The sequence below is a fragment of the Lathyrus oleraceus genome, chromosome 5 (assembly GCF_024323335.1).
Source record: "Lathyrus oleraceus cultivar Zhongwan6 chromosome 5, CAAS_Psat_ZW6_1.0, whole genome shotgun sequence".
Lineage (NCBI taxonomy): Eukaryota > Viridiplantae > Streptophyta > Magnoliopsida > Fabales > Fabaceae > Lathyrus > Lathyrus oleraceus.
Window position 1 is genome coordinate 289,172,358 of NC_066583.1, and position 25,441 is coordinate 289,197,798.

At 38.3% G+C, this 25,441-nt stretch overlaps 1 protein-coding gene across 2 annotated transcripts; it reads left to right on the forward strand.

Annotated features, from left to right (window-relative positions):
• The first annotated feature begins 19,298 nt into the window (after nt 1-19,298).
• Nucleotides 19,299-22,703, forward strand: LOC127083969 (phosphoinositide phospholipase C 2). Of its 2 annotated transcripts, none has more exons than XM_051024333.1 (9): nt 19,299-19,746; nt 19,938-20,134; nt 20,226-20,361; nt 20,513-20,755; nt 20,834-21,072; nt 21,245-21,362; nt 21,448-21,600; nt 21,718-21,804; nt 22,095-22,703. In XM_051024333.1, the coding sequence occupies exons 1-9, from the start codon at nt 19,426-19,428 to the stop codon at nt 22,386-22,388; spliced, it is 1,788 nt and encodes a 595-aa protein (XP_050880290.1). In that variant the 5' UTR covers nt 19,299-19,425; the 3' UTR covers nt 22,389-22,703. The 2 variants fall into 2 exon arrangements, with proteins under 2 accessions (XP_050880290.1, XP_050880291.1); XM_051024334.1 differs by having other exon boundaries at nt 20,837-21,072.
• The last annotated feature ends 2,738 nt before the right edge of the window (nt 22,704-25,441 follow it).

A 25,441-nucleotide genomic window follows, 5' to 3' on the forward strand; every position in this document is an offset into this window, starting at 1 on the left:
TCTGTGTGTTTTTTTGTTTTAGCCCGCCGGTTGTTTTTTCGCGGATGCGACAGTGTTGATACGAAAAACGACGTCAATTTTAAATGAATTGTTCATTAAAATTTTCGAGTGTGAACGGTCAGCGGAACCACCGTCCGCTGACCGGGCAACAGAACACCCGTTCCCGCTGTCCGGGCAGCGGACCCCCGGCTAACTCTGCGTAGTGTGATCGGTCGTCGAAATTTAATTTGATTTTAATTAATTAAAGGAATTAATAATAATAATAAAGTGTTTATTATTGTCTTATGGTGATCGGTTATGGCCTTAGTTTTCCTTTGTTTTGTTTTGGGTTTTTTAAAATACGACCTGCGTGTCGTGCCTCTCTCTTAATCTCCCAAATGTAACTTCTTTTCTCATCTCACTCCTTCGTATGTAAAACGAGTTTATTTTATGTAATGTAATGATATGAAGAAAGCAAAGAAGTCAGTGCCAAAGGAGGACAACCTTGAAGATCTTGCTTGGAGAAGCTTAGATCGTTGTAGGTTAGCTTAGGTTCTCTCATTGGCTTGGGAGAACAATTGCGCTAGGGGCCATAACTGTTTCATTTTTGTTTGTATGTATGTTGATGCATGTGAATGTATGTTGATGCATGTGAGAGACGGTTTATATGATAAACAAGCCGGTGAGATCAGAAAAATTACAATTCCCTCAAAATAAATATTAAGTTTAAGCTTTCCAAGTTTTAACACTCATCAAGACTAGTAATGGATAATGTAGGTTTCGCCTACGCGAGGTGCATGATCTATATATTAGTAAGGTGCGATGGGATAATTGTAATATCCAACTGTTAAAATAATGGGTCAAACTTAACTAAACAAATTATGAAAATATTATATATGTTTGCTTTCCAAGTTTTAGCACTCATCAAGATTGGTATCGAATAATGTAGATTTCGCCTACGCGAGGTGCATGTTTTGTATTAGTTAAGGTGCGATGGGATAATTGTAATATCCAACTGCTAAAACGATGAGTCAAACTTGATTATAATTTTCTTATGTATGTTTAGAAGCAAGAGTTGGGAATAATCCATATGATGGATTGGAATAAGGAGTTATTCACCCAATTGAAATTTTCGAGAGTTGTATGAGATACAATTGGAAGGAGTTCCTACCTAAATAACCTAGTTTTGTGTAATCCGCCTACGCGGACTTAGAACGAAGTGAAATATGGATCTCGACCCACTAGAAAATCTTCCAACGGGATTTTCCGAATCAGATGATGAGGGTCATTTGTTTTGAGTAAAATAGTGGGAGCATATTTAATTAAAGGCCTAATTGAATATGTCAATGATACTTATATTTTCATTAATCCTTATGTAGATTACCATGACAGCAAACACCTCTAACAACATCCTGCGATCAATCCTTGATAAGGAAAAATTGTCTGGGACAAATTTTCTGGATTGGCACCGAAACCTGAGGATTGTCCTCAAACATGATAAAAAGTTGTATGTCTTGGAGACACCTGTTCCTGAAGAGGAACCTCCTAGTTCTGCACCTAAGGCAGAAAGAGATGCTTATAAGAAGCATGTCGATGATGCCAATGAAACTGCTTGTCTCATGCTAGCTACCATGAACTCAGAATTGCAAAAGCAACATGAGAACATGTCAGCGTTCGATATGATCGAACACCTGAAGTTGCTCTATCAAGAGCAAGCAAGGCATGAGAGGTTTGAAGTTTCAAAAGCCCTTTTTCAAAGCAAGTTAGCTGAGGGAGCCCCTGTAGGTCCCCATGTACTCAAGATGATTGGGTATGTGGAAAACCTTGAGAGATTGGGTTTTCCCCTCGAAAAGGAAATTGCAACTGATTTGATCTTGCAATCGTTGCTAGATAGTTTCAGTCAATTTGTCCTAAACTTCAATATGATTGATATGGACAAATCTCTTCCTGAACTACTCGCCATGTTAAGAACTGCCGAGCAGAATCTGAAGTCAAAAGAGAAGTCCATTCTGATGATCGGAAATGGAAAGAGACAGAACAAAAGGCCCACTAAGCAGAGTGATAAGGGGAAGGGCAAGGAAGTTGCCAATCCCAGACCCACTGCTGCTTTGAAGCCTAGTGGAGGCATAGCAAAAGAAGGCACCTGCTTCCATTGCGGTAAGACCGAACACTGGAAGAGGAACTGCCCAAAGTACCTGGAAGATAAGAAGAATGGAGTAGAGACTTCAACTTCAGGTATTTTTGTTATTAATTTATCTACTTCTGCATCACGGGTATTAGATACTGGATGCGGTTCTCACATTTGTACAAATGTGCAGGAACTAAAAAGGAGTAGAGATTTGGCAAAAGGTGAAGTCGACCTACGAGTTGGCTATGGAGCAAAGGTTGTTGCTTTAGCCGTAGGAACTTTTGTATTGACTTTACCTAGTGGTTTAATAATTCAGTTAGAGAACTGTTATTATGTACCTGCAATTAGCAGGAATATTATTTCCATTGCTTGTTTGGACAAGTTTGGTTTTTCATTTATAATAAAGAACAATTGTTGCTCAATTTATTTGAATGATATATTCTATGCTACTGCACAAATGAGTAATGGACTATATGTCCTTGATCTTGAAATGCCTATTAATAACATTAATACAAAAGGGTGAAACCTAACGAGTTAAAACCAACTAGGTAAGAATATTAAAACTCTTCGATCAGATCGAAGTGATGAGTATTTAATCCTAGAGTTTGATGACCATCTGAAAGAGTGTGGGATCCTATCCCAACTTACTCCTCCTGGAACATCCCAATGGAAGGGTGTCTCTGAGAGAAGAAATCGAACCCTGTTGGATATGGTCCGATCCATGATGAGTCACACCAATCTTCCAAACTCCTTTTGAGGACATACACCATTGACATCAGCTTACACACTTAACCGTGTTCCATCCAAAAGGTTGAAAAAGACACCATATGGGATATGGAGTGGTAGGAGACCACATATGTCTTACATGAAGATTTGGGGTTGCGAAGTTTATGTGAAACGACAAATTTCAACTAAGCTTAAGCCCAAATTTGACCAATGCTTATTTGTGGGGGTATCCTAAAGAAACAAAAGGATATTACTTCTACAATCCTTCGGAGGGCAAAATGTTTGTCGCTCGAACTGGAGTTTTCCTAGAAAAGGATTTTAATTCCAAAGGAACCAGTGGGAGGAAAGTAGAGCTTGAAGAAATTCAAGAATCACAAAGCATCGATACACCTATGGAGGAATTAGAGCAGGAAACACAAGTAGTTGTGTAAGAGCAACCTGCTCAAGTAGAACAAGACCAGCGTAGGTCAGGAAGGATACGTCACCTACCTGAGATATATGGATATCTGATCAAGGTGATGTATTACTCATGGATCAAGATGAGCCTGTGACCTACTCATGGAATCTTCGCCTTGATGAAACAGTAAAACTGTATGGATTCATCAAGAACGAAGATGAGCCTTATGTCTACAAGAAGGTTAGTGGGAGCATGATCGTATTCCTGGTATTATATGTAGATGACATATTACTCATTGGAATCGATATCCCTACCCTGCAATAGGTAAAGTCTTGGTTGGGGAAATGATTTTCTATGAAGGACCTGGGTGAAGCAGCCTATCAGAATCTGTAGAGATAGATCATGAAATGCTTGGCCTAAGTCAGAGTACATAGACAAAATGCTGAGACACTTTAATATGAATGATTCCAATCTGGTTATGTGTTTTGCTTAAATGGTGGCACTGTGAGCTTGAAAAGTTCAACGCAAGATGCAGTTGCTGATTCTACAATTGAGGCCGAGTATATTGCTGCCTTAAGTGCACCAAAGGAAGCTGTTTGGATCAATAAACTTGGCATAGTCCCTAGCATTGTGGATCCCATTGGTCTCTATTATGATAACAATGGTGTTATCGCACAAGCTAAGGAGCCTAGATCTCACCAACGATCCAAACACATACTTAGACGTTGTGTGAAAATATGTAAAGTACCTACACTTGACAATGTTGCTAACCCACTGACAAAGCCTCTTGCGCAGCAGAAGCATGATGGCCATACTAGATCAATGGGCATACGGGGTATGCCTGATTGGCTCTAGTGCTAGTGGGAGATTGTTTGTGTAAGCCCTATAGGCCAATACTTTTGGTACTTGTATCGAATTATTTATTAATAATAAAAGGCATTTTCTTTATTATGGTTGATTAATAAAGTCCCTAGAATAGATAGTCCGTTTAATGTATTAAGTGTGACTTAATCATGAGAACACATTAAACATAAGGGCACTGTTCTTAAAGTATCCGTAGTCGAGCTTTAATGTGAAGTGGGATAACATTAAAGCATTAAGACTATTATGTTTGTAGACTGATGATCACATCTCATGGATCATGGATAAAGAGTTATCAAGTCTTAAACATATGTATGAATATTAGGAGTAATATTTATACCGGATTGACCCGCTATGAGAGTACTATATAGAAAGTTATGCAAAGTGTCATAAGTTATTCTCATGGTGATAATAGTGTATACCACTCTTCGACCTGAAACCACTATGGATCCTAGATGTAGAGTCGAGTGCTTTATTGTTGATCCAACGTTGTCCGTAACTGGATAACCATAAAGACAGTTGATGGGTACTCCACGAAGCATGCTGAGGGACATGAGTGTCCTAGATGGAATTTGCCAATCCTGCGTAACAGGATAAATGTCTATGGGCCCAATATTGAACTGGACAAGGGTGACACGGTCTATACCTTGTGTTCAATATAGACATAAGAGCAAAGGGGTAATTATACACATAATTATTATCACAGGAGGTTTTGTCAGATCACATGACACTTTCGTGACTTGGGTAGCAGTGATGTGTTGCTAGATACCGCTCACTGTTTATTATGTTAAATGCGTGATTTAATATAATTGCCAACGCCGCGAAAACCTATAGGGTCACACACAAAGGACGGATTGATGAGAGATAGAGTAACTAAGGAACACCGTAAGGTACGGTGCACTTAAGTGGGAGACGAAATATGGTAAGGTACCAAATACTTAAGTGATTTTGGGCATATTATAAGATATGGGCCAAAATACACTTAAGTGGGCTTTTTAGCTTGAAGCCCACACAAGTGGTTCTATAAATAGAACCCCTTGGGTAGAAGCATTGTCACTCTAATCCACTCAGACAGAAATTCAAGTAGAGACTTGGAATTTTGTTTCCCTATTTCTCTCACTCAAAGCCTTCATTCATAACAGCTAGCACTGCGATTGAAGGAATCCGTTCGTGTGGACTGAGTAGAGACGTTGTCATCGTTCAACGTTCGTGATTGCCCCGTGGATCTGTATCAAAGGTTTTGATCATTATCAGAGATCTATACCAAAGGTTTGAATCGCCACAAGAGGTAACGATTCTATCACTGATCATGCCCATTCGTAAGGATCACTAAATGGATAAATGTTTAAATTCCGCTGCGCCTTGGATGGCTATTCTCCAACAAACTCAACCTCATCTTAGTACCAAACGCTTCTATCAAACTCTGCCTAAAGCTCGACGTGAACCTCATATCTCTATCCAACACAATGCTCGACATAATACCATGCAGGCTAATAATCTTCTCAATATACAACTCAACCAACTTCTGCAAAGGAAAATTGATCTTAATCGGTATGAAATTATCCAACTTAGTAAGTCTATCGACAATAACCCAAATGGAATCACATCCCTTTGTAATCTTCTAAAAACTCGTCACAAAACCCATAGAAATGTTGTCTCACTTCCACTCAGGAATACTCAATGGTTGCATCATACCCAACGATTTATGATGTTAAATCTTCGACTTCTGGCAAGTTAAACAAGCATAAACAAACTCAATTATTTCCTTCTCCATTCCTGGCCGCCAAAACAACATATTCAAGTCTTAATACATCTTAGTGGCATCAGGATGAATACTCAAACCACTTATATGACCTTCCTTAAGAATGTTCTTCTTAAGCTCTAGCACATCAGGTACACAAACACTGTTTAAATCTTATCACACCATTCTCATCGATTATGAAGTTACGTCATTTACCTTGATTGATTAACACTAGCCGATCAACCAATCCTACATTAATCTTTTGACCTTCTCTGATCTGTTCAAGGATACCACTAGTCAGCTTCAAAATACCCAACTTTACATTATTAGGGGTTTCTTCACATACCAAACTCATATCTCTGAACTGCTCAATCAATTCCAATTCTCACACCATAAGCATCAACATATGCAATGAATTTATTTTAAACACATCTGCGACAACATTGACCTTACCCGAATGGTAACTCAAGCCAAAATCATAATCCTTCAGAAACTAGAGCCATCTCCCCTGCCTCATATTCAATTCTTTATGATTGAAGAGATACTTCAATCTCTTTTGATCATCGAACACCTCAAATCTGGAGCCAAACAGATAATGCCTCAAAACCTTCAACATGAATACCATTGCTTCCAACTCAAGATCATGCGTAAGGTAATTCCTCTTATGAACTCTCGATTGTATAGAAGCGTAAGCCACAACTCGACTGTTATGCATCAACACACCACATAAACCCATCTTTAAAGCATTATAATACACAACAAACGACTAACTCAGATTCAATAAAATCAAAACTAACGTAGACGTCAACTTCTTCTTGAGTTCTTGGAAACTCTCTTCACAAGGCACATCAAAAAATAGGCTTGAATCTTTCGAGACAACTTAGTCAAATGCAACACTAACTTTGGAAAACCTTCGGTAAACTTCATGTAGCAACCAACCAACCCAATAAAACTTTTAATATTAGTAAAAGACTTCAGAGTCTCCCAATGCATCACTGCATCTATCTTTGAAGGATCAATGATAATACCACCACTAGAAATCATGTGACCAAATAAACTCACTTCTCGCAACTAGAACCCACACTTGGACAACTTCGCATACAATTTTTTCTCTTTCAAGGTTTGTAACATAAATCTCAGATACTCCACATGCTCTTAATCATACTTCAAATATATCAAGATGTCATCGATGAACACAACAACAAACTGATCTAAATATGGATGAAATATCATATTCATGTACTCCATGAACACTCCAAGTGCATTAGACACGCCAAACGACATTACTAAATACTCGTAATGACCATACCTTATTCTGAACGCCGTTTTTGGAATATCTTCTAGTTTCACACAAATCTGATGATAACCTAAACACAAACTAATATTTCTAAACACACAAGCACCAACCAACTGATACATCATATCATCACTCTATAGAAGTTGATACTTTCTCTTGATAGTCACCTTTTTCAGTTGTTGATAATCGACACACAGTCTCATGCTACCATCTTTCTTTTGCAATATCGATGCACCCCATGGTGAAACACCCAGCCGAACAAACTTTTTCTCAAGAAACTCTTCCAATTGCTTATTCAACTCACTCATCTCGAAGCAGACATCCTATAAGAAAACATCGACACTAGACTAGTATCGGGTACTAAGTCTATAACAAACTCCACCTCACGCTCTGGCGAAAAATCATTGATATCATATGGTAACTCCTCGGAAACTCACACACCACATGTAATTTGTAACACCCTTCTAAATACCCCAGATATTTAATTAAAACAACAACAAATAATTCATACATATCAGAGTAAATATTGCAACTCAAGGGTGTCACATAACAACTTCTTCACAAAATTTCAACATAAAAGCAGTCATGCTCATTATTTAATTCAACATAAAACTCCTTGCAAAATACGCAGCGGATAAAATCATTCAACAACTGTAATATCTTAAAATTAACATTTATTCAACAGGTAAAACATCCCGTCCCGATGTTACATCTATCAGAGCATGACCCACTAAAGCATACTAGACTCCGAGCACTAGCTTCTACTCACTCACTGCTCGTTACCTGAAAAATATTGCTGTAAGGGTGAGTTCCTCAATCGATATAACAAATATTATAATTTATCATGTTATGTTAAGTAATTCTACACGTTAAATCACCCTAATTATATCCTGCAGTCATTTACGGCATATCAACTAAAATATCGTGCTCAATCACAACGTCAATACAACTCCATAACAACATACAATGCAACTCAATAACAACATAAAATGCAACTCAATGAGACTCGACTCTTCATGCATGTGGTACCATTTGGAGTAAAACTCCCAACTTAAAATCATTGCCAGTTTAGTGGGCATCAAGGCATAAGCCTTCAACTTTCAACTTAAAATTTTGCCAATCCAGGCCAACGTGGTGTGAGCAAAAGCCCCATAATTTTGCCAATCCAGGCCAACGTGGTGTGAGCAAAAGCCCCGACTTAATGCATATGAATGTATATGACATGTACGACTTGCGACTTCAACAACATAATAACAACAGCAACACAACAACTTTTTCAACAAAACAACTTAAAATCAACTTTGGCTCATCAGCCTACAACTTAGTATTTTCAACGAAACAACTTATATTCAACTTTGGCTCATCAGCCTACAACTTAGGATTTTCAACAAAACAACTTATCAACATATTTGCATCAATATTTCACAACATAAACCAAACAATTTTATTCATCACCACTAACTACAATAGGCCAGCTACCAATTGCATTTACACAACATTAAAATATCCATCTCAACTGGAGGGAGTCAGCGCAAAAGCCCCTTGCGTCGACGCATACAGTCGACGCTTAACTCACGGGTCAGCGCAAAATGCCTTGCGTCGACGCATGCAGTCGGCGCGTGCCTCACGGGTCAGCGCACGCCGACCCTATGGTCGACCGCTCGCGCGCAGACTCAGATTTTCTGCGTTATTCCAGGGTTCCGTTAGCTTACGCTTATCCGGTTTTCCGGCCGTTTCCTCATCTAAAACCATCTCTAACAGAATAATTTGTCTTGTAAATTGGTAACGCCGATTCAAGTTTTTGATTGGGATTCGTGCCCTAGTCTAACCTTTACGACTCACACAACTATCGAATCAATTTACAGGTTTTAACACCGTTTATCCGATATCAATTTCAGCATATACAGTCCCAATTAGGGTTAAACCAACGGCTTATCACTACCCATTACATGTTAATCGATAATACCCATTAAACGACGATAAACCCCCCTTACCTGAGTTAATCCGGCGATTCTAAGCTTTAGCTTTTCCGTTCTTCAACCGTGCTCTTCAGTTTTTCTCTTGCCCTTTTCCTCTTCTCTGCAGCCTCTCAACTTTTCACGTGAAAACCCTTCTGTTCCAAGAATGAGACTTTTCTCTTAATTCCAACTTATATATTTTCCCATAATAATTATTATTCCAAATAATAATAATAATAATAATAATCCAATAATCCAATTTATTTAATTAAATTAATAAAATAATATTAATTCAATTTAAATAATCCTCTTATTTTAATCGGGGTGTTACAACTCTCCCCCACTAAAAGAGTTTTCGTCCTCGAAAACATACCTCAAGCAAATAACTCTGGATATGACTCTTTCATCTGACTCTCCAGTTCCCAAGTCACATTGCCCCCTGCTGGTCCTCCCCAAGCTACCTTCACTAATGCAATCTCTTTACCCCGCAACTGCTTCAACTCTCGATCCTCAATCCTCATAGGCGATATTTCAACAGTCAGGTTATCTCTCACCTGTACATCATCTACTTGGATCACATGCGACGGATCATGAATATACCTCCTCAACTGAGACACATGAAAAACCTCATGCAAATTCGCAAGTGACGGCGGTAAAGCGATACGATAGGCTACTTCTCCTATCCTCTCCAAAATCTGATAAGGACCAATAAATCGAGGTGTCAACTTCTTCGACTTCAAAGCTCGACCAACACCTGTTATCGGAGTAACACGAAGAAACACATGATCTCCCTCTTGAAATTCAAGTGACTTCCTCCTCTTATCATGATAACTCTTCTGACGACTCTGAGCAATCCTCATCTTCTCCTGAATCATCTTAATCTTTTCTGTAGTCTGTTGAACAATCTCCGGTCCAACCACAGCACTCTCACCGGACTCATACCAACATAAAGGTGTCCGACATCTCCTACCATACAAAGCTTCAAACGGCGCCATACCAATGCTCGAATGAAAACTATTGTTGTAGGTAAACTCAATCAAAGGTAAATAACAATCCCAAGCACCTCCCTTCTCCAAAACACAAGCTCTCAAAAGATCCTCTAGTGACTGAATCGTCCTCTCAGTCTGACCATCAGTCTGCGGATGATATGCAGAACTCAGTCTCAACTTAGTTCCCAACGCCTTCTGCAAACCTTCCCAGAATTTCGATGTAAATCTAGGATCTCTGTCCGAAACAATACTTGACGGAATACCATGCAAACTTACAATCTTCTCAATATACAACTCAGCTAATCTCTCCAACGGATAATCCATTCTAATCGGAATGAAATGAGCCGACTTCGTCAATCTGTCGACAATCACCCAAATAGCTTCAAAATTCCTACTCGTCCTCGGTAAACCAGAAACAAAATCCATACTGATACTATCCCACTTCCACTCTGGAATAGCCAACGGTTGCATTAGTCCAGACGGCTTCTGATGCTCAATCTTTGACTTCTGACAAGTCAAACAGGAATATACAAAACTCGCAATTTCTCTTTTCATTCCCGGCCACCAAAATAACCTTTTCAAATCATGATACATCTTCGTAGCTCCAGGGTGAATACTCAACCCACTACGATGTCCTTCCTCAAGAATACTCTTCTTAAGTTCTGTAACATCCGGAACACACACCCGACTACCAAATTTCAAAATACCAGTCTCATCAATTCTGAATTCGCCACCTTGACCTTGACTCACTAGAGTCAACTTATCAACCAAAAGCACATCAGATTTCTGACCCTCTCTGATCTCATCCAGAATACCACTTGTTAACTTCAACATTCCCAATTTAACACTATTGTGAGTACTCTCACACACCAAACTCAAGTCTCTAAACTGCTCAATTAAATCCAATTCCTTAACCATTAGCATAGACATATGCAATGATTTCCGACTCAATGCATCAGCCACTACGTTTGCTTTACCCGGATGGTAATTCAAACCAAAGTCATAATCCTTCAAAAACTCTAACCATCTCCTCTGTCTCATATTCAGCTCTTTCTGATCAAACAAATACTTTAAACTTTTATGGTCACTGAAAACCTCGAATCTTGACCCATACAAGTAATGCCTCCATAACTTCAGGACAAATACCACGGCTGCCAACTCTAAATCGTGCGTCGGATAGTTCCTCTCATGAATCCTCAGCTGTCTTGAAGCATAAGCTATAACCTGCTTATTCTGCATCAACACGCCACCCAAACCCAACAATGAAGCATCACAGTAAACTTCAAATGGTTCCGACGAACTCGGTAATGTCAGAATAGGAGCAGTAGTTAACCTTCTCCTTAACTCTTGGAAACCTTCTTCACATTTTGAGTTCCAAATAAACGCTTGCCCCTTTCTAGTCAACATTGTCAACGGTAACGCCAACTTAGAAAATCCCTCAATGAACTTCCTGTAATAACCAGCCAAACCAAGGAAACTTCGAATCTCAGCAACAGACTTCGGAGCTTCCCACTTAGATACCGCTTCTATCTTGGAAGGATCAACAGCAACACCACCTCTTGAAATCACATGACCAAGAAAACTAACCTCTTCTAACCAAAATTCACACTTGGACAATTTAGCAAATAACTTCTTTTCTCGTAGAACTTCTAAAACCACTCTCAAATGCTCAGCATGCTCTTCTTCAGATTTCGAATACACCAAAATGTCATCAATAAACACCACAACAAACTTATCTAGGTACGGATGGAAAATCCTATTCATATACTCCATAAATACTCCAGGCGCATTAGTCACACCAAAAGGCATTACAGAATACTCATAATGTCCATACCTTGTCCTGAAAGCAGTCTTCTGAATATCCTCAGTCTTCACACGTATCTGATGATACCCAGATCTCAAATCTATCTTGCTGAACACACTTGCACCAACCAACTGATCCATCAAATCATCAATCCTCGGCAAAGGATACCGATTCTTGATCGTCACTTTATTCAGTTGCCTGTAGTCCACACACAACCTCATAGTACCTTCTTTCTTCTTAACCAATAGCACTGGCGCACCCCACGGTGACACACTCGGACGAATAAATTTCTTATCCAACAGATCTTCCAACTGACTCTTCAATTCAGTTAACTCAACAGCAGACATACGGTACGGAGCCATCGATATCGGTCTAGTACCAGGTACCAAATCAATCGAGAACTCCACTTCGCGTTCTGGTGGTAATTCATTCACCTCTTCAGGAAACACATCAGGAAAATCACGCACCACGGCTAGATCACAAATCACCATCTTATCCTTGGCCTCTAAAGTTGCTAACAGCATAAACAACTCTGCCCCATCAGCTACTTCTTCATTCACCTGCCTTGCTGATAGAAACAAACTCTTTCCTTCCTCAATCTCAGGAAAGACTACCGTCTTATCAAAACAATTGATAGAAACTCGGTTAAACACCAACCAGTTCATACCCAAGATAACATCGATCTGCACTAACGGAAGACACACAAGGTCTATCCCAAAATCTCTACCAAAAATACTCAAAGGACAACTCAAGCAAACTGACGTAGTAGTCACTGAACCCTTCGCAGGAGTATCAATCACCATACTACCATACATCTCCGATATCTCTAACTTAAGTTTCACAGCACAATCCAAAGATATAAAAGAATGAGTCGCACCTGTGTCAATAATAGCTACAAGAGGAAAGCCATTAATATAACACGTACCTCGGATCAAACGATCATCAGCAGAAGTCTCAGAACCCGATAAAGCAAAGACCTTGCCTCCTGACTGATTCCCTTTCTTCGGCTTCTGACACTGGCTTCCAATATGCCCTTCTTCACCACAATTAAAACAAATCACTTCCTTGTGCTTGCAATCAGCTATTGCATGTCCAGTCTTACCACAACGAAAACACCTCTTTACTTCAACAGTGCATACATTACTCTTATGACCAGCCTGACCACATTTGAAGCAAACTATACCAACAGGAGTACCTCCCCCACTAGTTCTCTGGGCCGGAGCAGCTCTTTGCTTCCCTTTTCCAGCTGGAACATCATATGGCTTGCCACGATTTTGATGCTGCTTGCCTCTGCGATCACTGACAATCTTGTAATAAGCATTATTGTCCTCTTCAAATATCCTGCAGCTATCAACCAACTCAGTAAAAATGCGTATCTTCTGATACCCAACAGCCTTCTTAATTTCAGAGCGCAATCCATTTTCAAACTTGATGCACTTTGAAAATTCAGCACCAGCACCAGTGTAATGAGGATAAAATTTGGACAACTCCACAAATTTCGCAGCATAATCCGTGACAGACATGTTCCCTTGCTTCAGCTCAAGGAATTCAATTTCCTTCTTACCACGGACATCTTCCGGATAATACTTTCTCAGGAATTCCCTACGGAATACATCCCAAGTAACGTCTTCACCTGCCACAGTCAACCTCTCGTGAGTCTCTAGCCACCAGTCATCAGCTTCGACTGCTAGCATGTGAGTACCATACCGAACCTTCTGAGCTGGAGTGCAATCCATAACACGAAAGATTCTCTCAATCTCTTTCAACCATCCCAAAGCTGCATCTGGATCATGCTTCCCTTTAAACACCGGCGGATTCTCTCTCTGAAAAGTCGCCAAGCTACGTGATCCAGCATCTCCACCAGCATTTGGCAAGTTCTGCACAGCTTGTGCCATTGCTTGCATTGCGGCAGCCATTGCAGCGTCATTCCTTCCAGCCATTTCAACTTATCAATACAACACAACTTAAAGTTAGATTGGTAACAATACACAATTGTTAGACAAAACGACACGACAACTGGCCGGACGGACCGACCTGCTCTGATACCACTAATGTAACACCCTTCTAAATACCCCAGATATTTAATTAAAACAACAACAAATAATTCATACATATCAGAGTAAATATTGCAACTCAAGGGTGTCACATAACAACTTCTTCACAAAATTTCAACATAAAAGCAGTCATGCTCATTATTTAATTCAACATAAAACTCCTTGCAAAATACGCAGCGGATAAAATCATTCAACAACTGTAATATCTTAAAATTAACATTTATTCAACAGGTAAAACATCCCGTCCCGATGTTACATCTATCAGAGCATGACCCACTAAAGCATACTAGACTCCGAGCACTAGCTTCTACTCACTCACTGCTCGTTACCTGAAAAATATTGCTGTAAGGGTGAGTTCCTCAATCGATATAACAAATATTATAATTTATCATGTTATGTTAAGTAATTCTACACGTTAAATCACCCTAATTATATCCTGCAGTCATTTACGGCATATCAACTAAAATATCGTGCTCAATCACAACGTCAATACAACTCCATAACAACATACAATGCAACTCAATAACAACATAAAATGCAACTCAATGAGACTCGACTCTTCATGCATGTGGTACCATTTGGAGTAAAACTCCCAACTTAAAATCATTGCCAGTTTAGTGGGCATCAAGGCATAAGCCTTCAACTTTCAACTTAAAATTTTGCCAATCCAGGCCAACGTGGTGTGAGCAAAAGCCCCATAATTTTGCCAATCCAGGCCAACGTGGTGTGAGCAAAAGCCCCGACTTAATGCATATGAATGTATATGACATGTACGACTTGCGACTTCAACAACATAATAACAACAGCAACACAACAACTTTTTCAACAAAACAACTTAAAATCAACTTTGGCTCATCAGCCTACAACTTAGTATTTTCAACGAAACAACTTATATTCAACTTTGGCTCATCAGCCTACAACTTAGGATTTTCAACAAAACAACTTATCAACATATTTGCATCAATATTTCACAACATAAACCAAACAATTTTATTCATCACCACTAACTACAATAGGCCAGCTACCAATTGCATTTACACAACATTAAAATATCCATCTCAACTGGAGGGAGTCAGCGCAAAAGCCCCTTGCGTCGACGCATACAGTCGACGCTTAACTCACGGGTCAGCGCAAAATGCCTTGCGTCGACGCATGCAGTCGGCGCGTGCCTCACGGGTCAGCGCACGCCGACCCTATGGTCGACCGCTCGCGCGCAGACTCAGATTTTCTGCGTTATTCCAGGGTTCCGTTAGCTTACGCTTATCCGGTTTTCCGGCCGTTTCCTCATCTAAAACCATCTCTAACAGAATAATTTGTCTTGTAAATTGGTAACGCCGATTCAAGTTTTTGATTGGGATTCGTGCCCTAGTCTAACCTTTACGACTCACACAACTATCGAATCAATTTACAGGTTTTAACACCGTTTATCCGATATCAATTTCAGCATATACAGTCCCAATTAGGGTTAAACCAACGGCTTATCACTACCCATTACATGTTAATCGATAATACCCATTAAACGACGATAAACCCCCCTTACCTGAGTTAATCCGGCGATTCTAAGCTTTAGCTTTTCCGTTCTTCAACCGTGCTCTTCAGTTTTTCTCTTGCCCTTTTCCTCTTCTCTGCAGCCTCTCAACTTTTCACGTGAAAACCCTTCTGTTCCAAGAATGAGACTTTTCTCTTAATTCCAACTTATATATTTTCCCATAATAATTATTATTCCAAATAATAATAATAATAATAATAATCCAATAATCCAATTTATTTAATTAAATTAATAAAATAATATTAATTCAATTTAAATAATCCTCTTATTTTAATCGGGGTGTTACATAATTCACCAGTCACCGTTTTACTTTCAGCCTTCATAAAAGCTAGTATCATAAACACCTCAGCATCATCCTTCATGAACTAGTATATTTTCTTAGCAGACATAAGCAACTCATCACTTGCATCAAAATTTGGAAATGACACTGACTTGTCGAAATACCAGCACTCTTGCAAACAAACGGCACGATAAACCAACTTTCCACACCTTAAACATCTCAAAGAAGAAGGAGCTTATCTCCCACTTGTTTCAATCCCGCTCCTACAGGCAAGCATTTAGAAAAACAAATGAGCATCGACAGTGTTTCACATACATGTCACGTACTAGGGAACAAAGAATATTACAACAACCTGTCCTGATGGACCGACCTGCTCTGAAACCACTATGTAATACCCTAAACACCGAAACTCAAAATAATGCGGAAATAAAACAAAATACATTCTTAGGATGTTACTCAAACACAACAAAAATCAGCTCCAAAACACGGGTTATTCAAAACATCTATCAATTTAAACACTTGTCATCACATGCTCGCCTAAACATGGCTCATCGCATCAGAATCAATTAATAGAAACAACACAATAATTAAATTAGTCTCATGACGTAAAACACAGTCATGGGAAATTTCCTTCAACATCAACAACATATTAAAAGGTGACAAAATCAAACGAATCGATCAACCGCCCAGTGTTATAGACCAGAGCAGCGAAAAACTAAATAAACATAAAAACAGGAAAGGAAGAACAACCTATATGCCATCCTTCAGTCTCTAGGCATCTACTCAGTTACTTGCTCGTATGTACCCCAAGAAGGAGCATATAATCACATAAAGAACAGGGTGAGAATATACTTATAATAATGAATGATGCAAAAGTATGCAAGGGTAACCTAAACAAACAACACCAATTACTCAGCATAATTCAATCGTATACTTCACCAAAACATTCTCAATCACCAATATCACCATAATCATTTCATACATATGCAATTAATGGATGCAAATGTACTCAACACCAAGACATAATAACTCATGTGGTACCATCTATGGACAACTCGAGTCCATCTCGATTCTGAATCCCCACCATAGGACAAGAGCACGCCAAATCGTTATCACCACCATAGGTAACGTTTCACTAGTTTTCATATGGAATAAGTTACTCGCTCTTGAATCCCCATCATAGGACCAGAGCACATAAAAAATTCATTACTATCACCATAAGCATCACTTCACTAATCCCTCATCTGAATTAGTCACTCACTCCCGAACCCATATCACCAGGCCAAAGCACACTAAAAATTTATTGCTATCATCATAAGCAACACTTCACTAATCCCTCATTGGAATTAGTTGCTCGCTCCTGAACCCATACCACCATACTAAAGCACACCCAAAACTAGATTGAAGTTCGTACACCATGATGCATGATTCACCATAACATAAAATATCACCAAAAGTGTTCACCGTGCAATAAGCAACAACATCATTCACCATACCAAACATGTGAATTAAATCCGTAACAACATAATAACAACATCATGCATCTCCAAACAACGGTCAATCAGTAGTCTGAAACACATCATAACGCCAAAAATCGAAACGACAAATTATTTTGTACAACAGAGCGAAGAATGCTCATTCTGATTGTGTGACGGGTTACCCGTCACCATGGTGACTCAGTCAACCTCCACGTCATTACCCACATCATACATGTGACGACGGTTCCAATCAAACATGCCTAGGGACCACGACGGTCTACCCGTCAGGCAACTGCTGCCCATCAACGCCTCCCAACACGACGACGACCAAGACATCATTAGGGTGATGCCCATCACCCTGAACCAGAAATGAAAAACATGTTTTCTACAATGGAGTTCAAAACAGAACTTCGATTTTCATCCCCCAGACCCCCATATCGCATATCAACAGTAAAAATAATGATATATAACGTCAAAATTGTAATCATCCATCAATTATCATGCAAATTCATTATGTAGTCATGGATTAAATGATGGTTTTAACATACTTTTTCATCAAATCTACAACACACATGGATATCAATCCCAACAAGAGCACTTCATTCTCACGGAAAAATAGTGCATGAAATTCACACGGTAATAGACGTAATCATGCAACTCCATAATTGATTTCATGTTCATCATTGATTCATCAAAGAGGGAAAAAGTGAAGAAAATCTATTGGGATTAAGGTTTTTCCCTATACCCCAAACATGTATAATACATCCTATTAGGAGTAATCCCCCATCCTTTACCTTGGTTTTCTAGCAAGAGTTCCTTAAAGCTCTTCAATGGAGTTTTCCTTTAGCCCTAACCCTTGTCTCTTCTCACCACAAAATTCGGTTTTACGTAAAAAAAATCTCAAAACCCTCTTACTAACATTTTTATAATTAATCTAATCTCCCTCAATTAAAAACTTCCAATATTACCCTCACTTATCCTCTTATGAAAATATTTCTTCATCTATTTTTTTTATTCTGAAAATATTTTCTGCAAAATCCTTTTCCTTTCTACATCATTGTCATAGGTGAAAACTCTAAAATTAATCTCTATATCTTAAAAATATATTTTATTATAATTTTCTTCATTTTTTATGTTAAACAATATATTAAACAAATAACATTAACAAGTTGAACAATATCAAATCACCATCATTCTTATCATCCTCCAACACAATTATTATCGAAAACACAAAATTATAAGAAGAAATTTTAAAATGGTTTAGTTTCATGTAATAAATGCAAATAACATTCTAGAAAACAAAATATGATTCTTTACATATTTTCTTCTTATCTTCATCCAATTTCTTTAAACTTGATGAAAGATTTGTTTACTTAAAAAAAATCTATATACTGAAATTCATTATTTGATGTTTATGGAACTGAGTTTTTAGATATTTAAAATAAAAAAGTAGAAAAAAAAAACTCAGATTAAAATTTACTTTGATATTTAAATCTAATTCTATTTAGAAACTTTATTTGAATTTTTTTATTCTTTTTATATTTTATAAAAGAAAAAAATCTTCGAATTCAAAAAAAAGAGGTTTGGAGAAAAAAGAGACATGAATGAGGTAGAATTTTTTCATCTGAATTTTTTCTTCTTATTTTTACTTTTTAGGCTAAATGCAATGCTACCCTCATTATCTGATAGAGGTTAGAGGTTATACGAGGAATATACCAAGGAATAAAGCATACTCCCCAAAGTACAAGCTTAAAATCAATTCCAATTCCAATTTTCGGTGACCAATCATAAATATTAAGGGATGTGGAAGCACGCTTTGTGCCATAGACACATATATTTCTTAGAATTTTAAAATATCTAATCCAACTATTCAACTAATAACAACTCATGTTTTCTCAAAAAATAATAATAATAACAACTCATGTGACATCTTACCACATTCATTCCTATGTTGCCGTGTGCCCCATCCGACATTAACTTTATTGAATGGAAGTTACAACGTGGGACCCAACCGACAACAACTTCTTTTCTCTTCTATTGCCAACCAAACAAGGAACGTATCCTTTCCCTTTCATCTCAGATCAAAAAACATTATCCCAATACACATAACTCACACGCACTCACCATACACCACCCACACGTTATGTAGACTGTTGTTTCTCTGCGAAACAAACAATCAAACCAATGGCTTCCAAACAGAAACAAACTTACAGCGTTTGTTTTTGCTGCCGGCGCCGATTTAAGCTCGGCATATCGGAAGCACCGTCGCAGATAAGAGAACTTTATCACAATTACTCCGATGAGAGCGCCATCATGACTGCATCTCACCTACAAAGGTTCCTCATTGAGGTGCAGGGAGATGAGAACATCACAGAGAATGAAGCACAATCCATCATCGACGGTCATAAACATTTGAGTATCTTTCATCGAAGAGGTCTCAATCTCGAAAGTTTCTTCAAGTTTCTCTTCAGTGATAACAACGCTCCCCTCTTAGCTTCTCGCGGGGTAATCCTTTTCTTTTTCACCAATTTCATTGATTTTTTTGTTTTCTTTGTCTGTTAATTAATTTCAGTTGAATTTATACTGATTATCATCATGAATTTCCATAATTAACAGTAGCTATTGAATTTTGGTATTGTTGATTTGTAATTTTTATGAACTATTTTGTTCTGATTATGGTGTTTGTGTTATTTCAGGTGCATCAAGTTATGAGTTTACCGTTGTCTCATTATTACATACACACTGGTCATAATTCCTATCTTACTGGAAATCAGCTTAGTAGTGACTGCAGTGATGCCCCTATCATCGTTGCACTTCAGAGAGGGGTGAGGGTTATTGAATTGGATATATGGCCTAATGGATCCAAGGATGATATTGAAGTTCTTCATGGAAGGTAAGTTTGTGATTTATATCCCTGACAATTTGATGAAGATTCATCCATTTTTTTTACTAATGGTAACAAAATGATGCAATCAACCTTACAGGACATTGACTACTCCTGTGGCGCTTATCAAATGTTTGAGGTCTATTAAGGAGTATGCGTTCGTTGCGTCGGAATATCCGGTTGTAATAACGTTAGAAGACCACCTTACTCCTGATCTTCAAGCCAAAGTGGCCCAGGTTAGTTAATTGGAATTCTATTGGGATTCAAAATTTTACTTTCTTATATCTGATAGCTGATATGAACAAAACTTTGATGGATACCAGTTTTGATAGTATATGCTTTATTGTTAAACGATGTTGACGGTTGAGAGTCCTATTCAAATTACAGATGGTTACTCAAACATTTGGAGACATACTATTTTGTCCTAGCTCGGAAAGCTTGAAGGAATTTCCTTCCCCCGACTCACTCAAAAGGAGGATTATCATATCAACAAAACCACCTAAAGAGTACCTTGAGGCAAAAGAGGTACAGGAAAAGGAGGAATTGACGAAGGGAAAGTCTTCAGGTGATGAAGAAGCTTGGGGCAAAGAAGTCCCTAGTTTGAGAGGCGGTACCATATCTGATTACAAGGTCTGATACTAACTTAATTTTGTATATAAATTCCAATGAGTATATTGGTTGATTTGTTTTCTTGCTTGTCATCTTTAGCAGAACAATGACGACGACGATGAAGATGATCTTAATGAGGAGGAAGATTCTGAAGAAGCAGAAAAGTCACGCCAAAATGGATCCGGTGAATATAGACGTTTAATTGCAATTCATGCTGGGAAACCTAAAGGTGGATTAGTGGAAGGTCTCAAAGTGGATCCCGATAAAGTGAGACGTCTAAGTTTAAGTGAGTCACAGCTCGAAAAGGCGGCTGAAACATATGGAAAAGAAATTGTCAGGTATATTGTCAAATGATTCCAGTTAGTCCTTAAGAATGAGTCCATTTCCGTGTGCTTGGCCTCCCGCATTATGATATTGAACTGTCTATAGCTTTTTGTAATGAAGATGTAGTAAAACACATTGCAGGACGTGTTCTTTATTTGTAAATATTGATTTGCTGATTGCTGACAGGTTTACTCAGAGGAATATACTGAGAGTGTATCCGAAAGGTACTCGCATTACCTCGTCAAATTATAATCCATTAATTGGGTGGATGCACGGAGCTCAGATGGTTGCGTTTAACATGCAGGTATCTTTTTAGTATTTACTAATGATATTGACATCATGAAAGATTTCTACTAATCTGTTTTTTCCATCGGCGGTTTCCTTGACAGGGGTATGGAAGATCTCTTTGGTTGATGCAAGGAATGTTCAAAGCCAATGGAGGCTGTGGTTTTGTTAAAAAACCAGATTTTCTATTAAAAACTGGTCCCAATAATGAGGTTTTTGATCCTAAAGCTTCTTTGCCATTGAAAACTACTTTGAAGGTGAGGCCTTTACTGCATGGCGATTTGTGTGACTTTTACAACCCTATGTACACTATCTGCCTCTTTCAAGTATCTCTAGACTATATTCTAACAAGTGGTTTTCTTACTTTTAATCAGGTGACTGTATATATGGGGGAAGGATGGTATTATGATTTTGACCATACACACTTTGATCAATTCTCACCTCCAGACTTCTATGCAAGGGTAAGATAAGCACTGTTTGGATTAGCTTATTTTAGTTTATCTACTGGCATAAGCACTTGTGAGACTGTTTTTAGCTTATTTTCATAGTATCTTCAAGAAAGTTCATGAAAACAACTTATATGTTATAAATACTTAACTAATATGTTTATCCGAAGTTCCAAACAATCATGTTCTAGTTATAACATTCATATGTTTTATAATGCGTCCTTGCATTCTATTGCATATGGTAAGTGATAACTTTCCTTTAAAGCTTCTATCATTTGAACTCTATCTGATAAACTATTATGCAGGTGGGGATTGCTGGAGTCCCTTTTGATACTATTATGAAAAAAACTAAAACAGTAGAGGATAGTTGGTTGCCTTCTTGGAATGAGGTATTCGAGTTCCCACTTTCGGTTCCGGAGTTGGCGCTGCTTCGGATAGAAGTTCATGAGTATGACATGTCTGAGAAGGATGACTTTGGTGGGCAAACATGCTTACCTGTGTGGGAACTAAGAACTGGAATTCGAGCAGTTCCGTTACATTCCCGCAAAGGAGATAAATACAACAATGTAAAGCTTCTCATGCGCTTTGAGTTCATCTGATTTTGTTTGTGTATTCTCTGCTATATATTTTGTACAGCAATTATTACAATATGATACAAGAGTTTGTATGTAGCTATATGTGTAGTACAGTATATTGTTTATTTTGGATGATGTTTTTTTTCCCTTTTGATATTTACCCGAATATCTAAGGGTGTGAGAATAATTTGTTGGTAGATGTTTTAGTTGTCTCTACCAAAGAGTGTGTTTCATCTGATTTTGAAGGTTGGTTTGAGAAATAAGTGTATCATTGATTCATTGTGTTGTAAGGCTTGTCAATATTCAGAGATGTTGGTGCTATATAGAAATCGATTTCTAGTTGGTTGCGAAGTAATTAACTTAATTGTGTTGTAAGTTAATTTTGAGCTGTTAAAGTTCTTCATTTGTGTGACAGCTTATACACACTTGTTGTATGCACGGTAGAAAGTGAATAAATTTGATCAATTTCTAACTAATGGTATCAAAAGCCTGCACATGTTTCTTGTCCACAAAACATAGTTTTTCTTGTTAGTTATTTGGGTGCAGCTCTCCTTGATCTTGATTGGGTTCTTCAAGAACTCATTAATCCTTCCTTTTTCTTCTATTCTTGCCCTCCATTTGTTTCCTTGGAAAGGACGTGAATTCAAATTTTGTTTCCAAGGTAATACATATTCCTTACAAATGTAATTCTGAATTACGGGCCGGTATACTTTAGTTTTCCGAGTGTTTTACTTTGAGTTAGTCTGTTACGAAATAACCAACCATTTATGATTTTTTTTTAAATAATTATTTTTTTCAAAAAAGTTCTAGTAAACTGGCGCATCTATTTTAAATCAAAAGGAGACACCTCTGGTGTTGGCGCATGCTTTAAAAGCAATGCATGGAGGCGCCAACAACAATGGCGCCTATGCATGGGCATTGGTGTATGCGCCAATTCATCTGGCGCATACATCTTAGTATTATTATTTTTTTAATTTTTATTGTTTATTTAATAAATAATAAAATATAATATTATAAAAAAAAAATTATTCATGATATAATAAAAGTTATATGGGATTGATAAAAGTTTAATGACTTATCCGATCGAAACGTCTCCCTGTTCCACATCCAGGTGCTTTAGTTTGTCTTCGAGGTCTCCCACGACTTTCCTAAGGTGTTTTGGGTCTTTGTGTGCTGACCTGATCCAATGATGGCTGGTGTGAAGGTCCGACGGAAGTTCCAACGGTATTTGATAGATGTGTCATCATTTGTTCCCAATAGTCGGGGGGCTCTGGCCAACGACGCTTCTTTAATGTAGTTCGGTGCCTATCTTGTCGTAGTTGGGTCGATGTGGTTGAGTGAATTGTGGACGATATATTTGTCCGAATTGTGACATTAAATCATTTTGGAAACGAAACAATGATTTCTGGGGTGTACTATAGTTAAACAATGGTTGAGTATTTTGGTGATGAGATGTTTGAGTGGTCATTGGTGGGGGGCTACGATGAAGTGACCCATATGAATCATCTGGGCTATAGACGGTTGTGGTTGATGCGTATGGTTGTTGGTGGGTAGGTTTTGATTCTTGGCTTTGTGGTTGAGTGAGTTACATGAATGGATTGCGAGGTTGGGTGTTTGGTTGTTGGGTGGGTGGCATGAACGAGTTGGGTGTTTGGTTGTTGGGTGTATGTGGTAGGGTGATGGTGTGAGGTTGATTGTTGGGTTTGGGTGGTTTGACATTGGTGTTGGACGGGGACTTGTTGTTGAGCGTATGATGACGAAGCTAGTTGGCGTGGATCAATCAAATACCGTGGCTCAGACACAAATTGTTGCGTTGTTATCGACCTAAACCATGCCATATATTGTTGAGTTGGTCTAACACCATGTATGACCGGTTCGTTTAAGATATGTTGTCGTCGATTCCTCCAATGATGACACATCTCTTTTGCGAAGTCTCTCCAGTCAGAATAATTTCATTGGCCATCAACTCTTTTTTGATGTCAATCTCCTAAACACGTCAGAGGTTCTGGAGTCTGTTGCTGCATGCTGAACTGCAGTTTTATCCGGTCACTCTGGTGCATCTCCACAGTAATGAATCGGATAATTGGTGTCTTTGCTATCCAAATTGAATCATCATCATGGTTAACCTGATATCAAACGCAGATGTAGTATGGTGGATCGACAGTATTCCATTCGAGAAGTGGACTAGGGCATACGACAACGATCAACGTTGGGGCCATATGACAACAAATATTGTGGAATCAATGAACTCTATCTTCAAAGGCATCTGAAACATACCTATAACCGCTTTGGTGCAGACAACATATTTCAGGCTAGGGGCGTTGTTTAAGACCAGATGTTCCAAATGGAGTTCAGTGTTGTAATCCGGGCAGTTGTTCAGTGATGCTTCAATGAAATTCTTTAGACATGAAGCTGCCAAAGCAAACACACACGTGGTCACGGTGTTTGACCATACGGAAGGTTAGTATAGTGTTGCCGAGTCCATGGATCACAATGAGGGCATGCCGATGAGACAATACAAAGTGGAACTAGATAGAGGTTTGTGCGATTGCGGAAAGTTCCAAGCCTTTTGTACGTCCTGCTTCCGTGTCATTGCACCATGTTCAAAGGTTTGAAGGGATCCATCCTACTTATTATTTGACATTTACAAAGTCACTAGCCTATCAAATGTTTACAAAAATTAGTTTTCCGTAGTGGCAAAAGAGGATTACTGGCCAGAATATCAAGGGGACATTGTCTAGCACAACGAAGTTATGCGAAGGAAGAAAAAAGGTCGCCCAAACAACACCCGTATTCGAACCGAAATGAATACGACAAACAAAATGGTTAGATTATGTAGTTCATGCCGTCAGCCAGGTCACAATCGTACTAATTGTCATAGTGTTGAAACGAGTACAACAAGATAAATTCACATGTACCTCTGTTGCAATATATAAAAAACTAAATTTATTTCATATTATAAGTGTGTGAGGAAATACCATTACATAAACAACAACTAAATCAATTAAAACATCATTACAATAACTAAGCGATTACAACCATTAAAATAATTTTGAACATATAATGCATCATCCTAT

Coding starts and splice junctions, on each gene's coding strand:
- LOC127083969 (XM_051024333.1), top strand. CDS start 19,426: ATGGCTTCCAAACAGAAACAAACTTACAGCGTTTGTTTTTGCTGCCGG. Junction 20,362..20,512: donor TTCAAGCCAAAGTGGCCCAG/GTTAGTTAATTG, acceptor TTCAAATTACAG/ATGGTTACTCAAACATTTGG. Junction 21,805..22,094: donor CTCCAGACTTCTATGCAAGG/GTAAGATAAGCA, acceptor ACTATTATGCAG/GTGGGGATTGCTGGAGTCCC.